This window comes from Triticum dicoccoides, chromosome 4B, assembly GCF_002162155.2.
Source record: "Triticum dicoccoides isolate Atlit2015 ecotype Zavitan chromosome 4B, WEW_v2.0, whole genome shotgun sequence".
In the NCBI taxonomy this organism is placed as follows: Eukaryota; Viridiplantae; Streptophyta; class Magnoliopsida; order Poales; family Poaceae; genus Triticum; species Triticum dicoccoides.
Window position 1 is genome coordinate 497,171,582 of NC_041387.1, and position 3,819 is coordinate 497,175,400.

At 40.6% G+C, this 3,819-nt stretch overlaps 1 protein-coding gene and 1 non-coding gene across 3 annotated transcripts in view; one reads left to right on the forward strand and one right to left on the reverse strand.

Annotated features, from left to right (window-relative positions):
* Positions 1 to 325: 325 nt before the first annotated feature.
* On the reverse strand, positions 326 to 399 carry TRNAE-UUC. Its single transcript has one exon. It is a non-coding gene; the product is annotated as a tRNA-Glu (tRNA).
* A 98-nt stretch (positions 400 to 497) lies between these two features.
* LOC119291091 (DNA polymerase I-like) overlaps positions 498 to 3,819 on the forward strand; it is an 8,999-nt gene continuing 5,677 nt past the window's right edge. Inside the window, exons 1-5 of one of the 2 annotated variants that reach the window (XM_037569807.1) lie at positions 498 to 735; positions 1,087 to 1,318; positions 2,037 to 2,116; positions 2,934 to 2,972; positions 3,367 to 3,385. In XM_037569807.1, coding sequence (XP_037425704.1) covers positions 640 to 735; positions 1,087 to 1,318; positions 2,037 to 2,116; positions 2,934 to 2,972; positions 3,367 to 3,385 — 466 coding nt within the window. In that variant the 5' untranslated portion in view covers positions 498 to 639. The remainder of the gene's footprint in view (positions 736 to 1,086; positions 1,319 to 2,036; positions 2,117 to 2,933; positions 2,973 to 3,366; positions 3,386 to 3,819) is intronic. The other variant, XM_037569806.1, reaches the window with a different exon arrangement.

The following is a 3,819-nucleotide window of genomic DNA, read 5'->3' on the forward strand; positions in this document are numbered from 1 at the left end:
CTATGGAGCCCGAGAGCAAAAAATCTACAGGCAAAAAAAGTTTCCATTGCACTACTCTGTAAAGTTTAATGGCGAATACCTTTTTATGCTAGCACATGTACTTTTCACTATGAAAGTGTACATGATTTTCTCTTTTTGTACAGCTCACATCAAAATGTATTTCATTCGTGAAATTTCACACACATCTAGTAGGGCCCCCCATCTGGTATGCATCTCTAAACACTTCTGCATTTATGTTAGTTTTTTAAAAAACTTAAAAAGTTGTTTTTTGAAAAATTCATGCTCTATGGAGCCCGAGAGCAAAAAATTTACAGGCAAAAAAAGTTTCCATTGCCGGGATTTGAACCCGGGTCGCCTGGGTGAAAGCCAGATATCCTAACCGGGCTGGACGACAATGGATTTGTGAAAGAAAATATTTCCTCGCTCTTTTATCTAGAAATTTCAGGAGCAACGCAACCAAGCCTATTCCCACGGTCTTGGCGGCCGCCACGCCATTTGCTCGTCTCCCAACTTCCGTGGTTGTGCTGCTGAATCAGCCCCAAAGGGAACCGCCTCCAAACTCCTTGCCCACGGCCCGCCGGCTGGCACTGACCTCCCCCGCCGCCCGCGACTGGAGCGCTGCGGGCATCCGGTCCGTCGATGGCGTGCTGCTGCTTCCGCGCCGCCGCGGTGCCGCGCCTCCTCTTCCGCGCCGCCGCGCGGCCCCTCCAGTTGCCGCTCGCCGTCTCCCGTAAGGTACGTGTTCTGCGCCCCCTTCTCTGCTACCCGACGCCCTCCTCCTCTCACGGTTCGACAGATTGGGGCCGGAGAAGGCCCGTAGAGCGAAAAAGTAGGGGATGCCACATTAACTAGCCCTAGTAAAATCGGCGAAGCTTCGGCGACCATTTCATTGCTACCTGCACCGCATTGCCTCTGTATAAAGTTTCGTCTTGTTCAGCCGAGCACCTTCGCGTAGTTGCGTTGCAAGTTGGATCGCTCAACCCTTTTTCGACTCAAAATGATAGTGGTTCATCTGGTTCATAACCTTAATGTTTTCTAATGCGAAATACCGATTAATTACTGCTCTTATTTTCTTCGACACATTAGGGTTTCTCGGGGCAGTCAGTCTTGCCAGTCACTGATTCAGTCGAGAGTTTTCAAGGACCGTCAGTGGATCATGCCCCACGGATTCCGTTGTATGACGACAGCTTGCCCTCAGGCGTGTCGACCATATTAACGAATCCTGGCGAGAATGTTGCTCCCGCTGATCCTTCAAAGAGTAGAATCATGCTTGTTGATGGAACCTCAGTGATGTACAGATCCTACTACAAGATATTAGGTCAGTGTTTTCCTCGTGCACTCATTATTGGTACATCTTGTCTGTTTGCTTTGCCTTTTTTCTAGTTGTTACGGTAAGTTTATGTCTAGAAACGGAATGTCTTGACAGTCACCTCTTTGTGATCCTCAAGACATTTCGTTTCATATGCTTGGTAAGTTGTCTTGGAACATGTATTTAAGTCAGCACTTGTTCTGGTAAAGCAAATGTTGGAACTCAACTTAGACATGGAATTGTTGGACTTAGGTCTACTTTAATATGATAATTGAAGTATAGCAGAATTCTGTCGTTATCCTAGACACTGGCAAAAGAAATAATGAAATATTACATGCTTCCACACATGCAATCTCGAGTCCATAACAACATGACATGAGACAGTTTTTCAATTTCATTACCCACCCTATGTGCATTGTTTTCAGAGACTGATGGTTTAGCTGTCCAGCTGCTGTATTGTTTATCCTGTAATGCGCAACCTTCTAATCCGTCTATCTGGTTGAACTGTGTGCTATGCTTGGACAGAAACTCCTAACCAATGTCCGTAGTACAGATTTAGAGACCAATTGTATACAAAACTACTGAGTAGTCCGATCAATCTGTAAAATTTGTTCTTAAATATTTAAGTTTGTCATACATTAAACCTGTTTGAGAAATTTACTCTTTCCTATTGCTCGTTTCCAGTGTTGTAATCTACATCTCATCTATTCTTTTTCCATGGATGTAGCACAGCTGCAACATGGTCAGTTGGAACATGCTGATGGCAATGGGGATTGGGTTTTAACTATATTCAAAGCTCTGTCACTGGTGAGTAGGACTTAGTTGTAGCTTTGAAATGACATCCTCAATGTTAATAAACTCAAATTTGTATATAATGGGTGTTGCAGTTATGGGTTGCGTCATGTAGAGTTTGTGTGAAACACAATCTGCCAGGACAATTCTGTTTCTTCATTTGTATTTTTATTCATGTAGTGAATACGGTCCATGATTGTATTTTTCTCTCTTTATAAACAATTTTCTCACCATCCACTGGGCACTACTAATCCAACAAGTAGGAACCAGGGAGAACTGAAAAATATGGAAGATGAGGGAAGTTGAGAAACTTTTTGGAGTTTAAGATATGTTTTTGGTCAATGGCACATTGTACTGGATGGTCAGTGCAATATTTGTTCCACCATGCTTGTCTTCATATGACGTTTAGTTAATGAACTATAGTGACAGATAATAGGATGTTTTTCTTATCAAGTTTTTTCCAGTAGGCATCTTTGACTATTAAGGCGGATCTTATAGGGATGAGTTTTGGGAAAAGACAATATTCTGTACATATCTGCCTATTTCAGAGTTGTGATGTTTATTAACCACAAAAGTTTATCCTCGGTTGGTATTAGTCCCTTCTGGGTCCATAGAGAATGTGTCAATATGTTGTTTACTGTGGCTTTGAAGAAAATATAAACTACTCTCGCTGTTCAATCATTAATGATGGATTAACCTTTTGCCTCCATGCCTTTTCATGTACCAAACTTTATATTGACATTGTAGAACTGTTTCCTTTGTAATAGTTGCCTAACTAATAAAGTTTATGATCCTTTATTGTGATTTGTAATCTGTCGAGTTTTCTCTGCAGCTTCTTGACATGTTGGAGTTCCTTCCGTCTCATGTTGCGGTATGCCATTTTGTTCTTGCATGCATTCTACTGGCAGTGCTTATTTATTTTTGCATTTTCACTGAAAAACTACATTTTGGTTATCTATATGCATGAGCTTTGTTCATTGGTAACTGCTTATCAATTTAAGTGCGCATGTTTAGTCTAACATACTTAGTCTAATCCTCAATGGAATAAAAAATTTAGGGGCCAACTGTAGATAACCTGCACATTTGTAATATACTTATTATTTCAACATTTTGCCTTTAATGATCATTTGGCACTTTCCAAACTAAGCTGTAAATGCTGAGCTGTGATACATCATTACAGAAACTACAATGTGTTTTCTTTACTTCTTTTATTTGTTTTCCTCTTAGCCTTCTGACCACTTACGTTGCTTTAAACTTATTTGCAGATGGTGTTTGACCATGACGGTGAGCTCTGTGCCTGTCTCCGTCGGAGAATTCCCCTAACTCATTCTTTTTAATCTTTACTCTTGGAAAAATTCCTTTAATCAAATCCTTGCTATCATTCTTGATGCACATCCACTTCATATAATGTTAATTTGCATAGTTTCCAACACAAAATATTAACTCCAATTCTGTTTTCTTTAAGCATTTGTCTTAAATTACTATTTGTATTGAACATCTTTTCTATTTATATTTGGACATGTAACGTCCTCTCCAAGTTCACCTTTCCTGGCATGTAGAGTTCTCCCCTAGTTGATCGTTCCTGCTCATGATTTAACAACTCTTCTCTGGTTTATTCTTTTAGTTGTCGAACCAAACAAAGTGGTGTTTTCCTCACTTCCTTTTGACATCTGCGATCCATCTTGTTCTGTTGAAATGTATTATGATTTATGAATTAC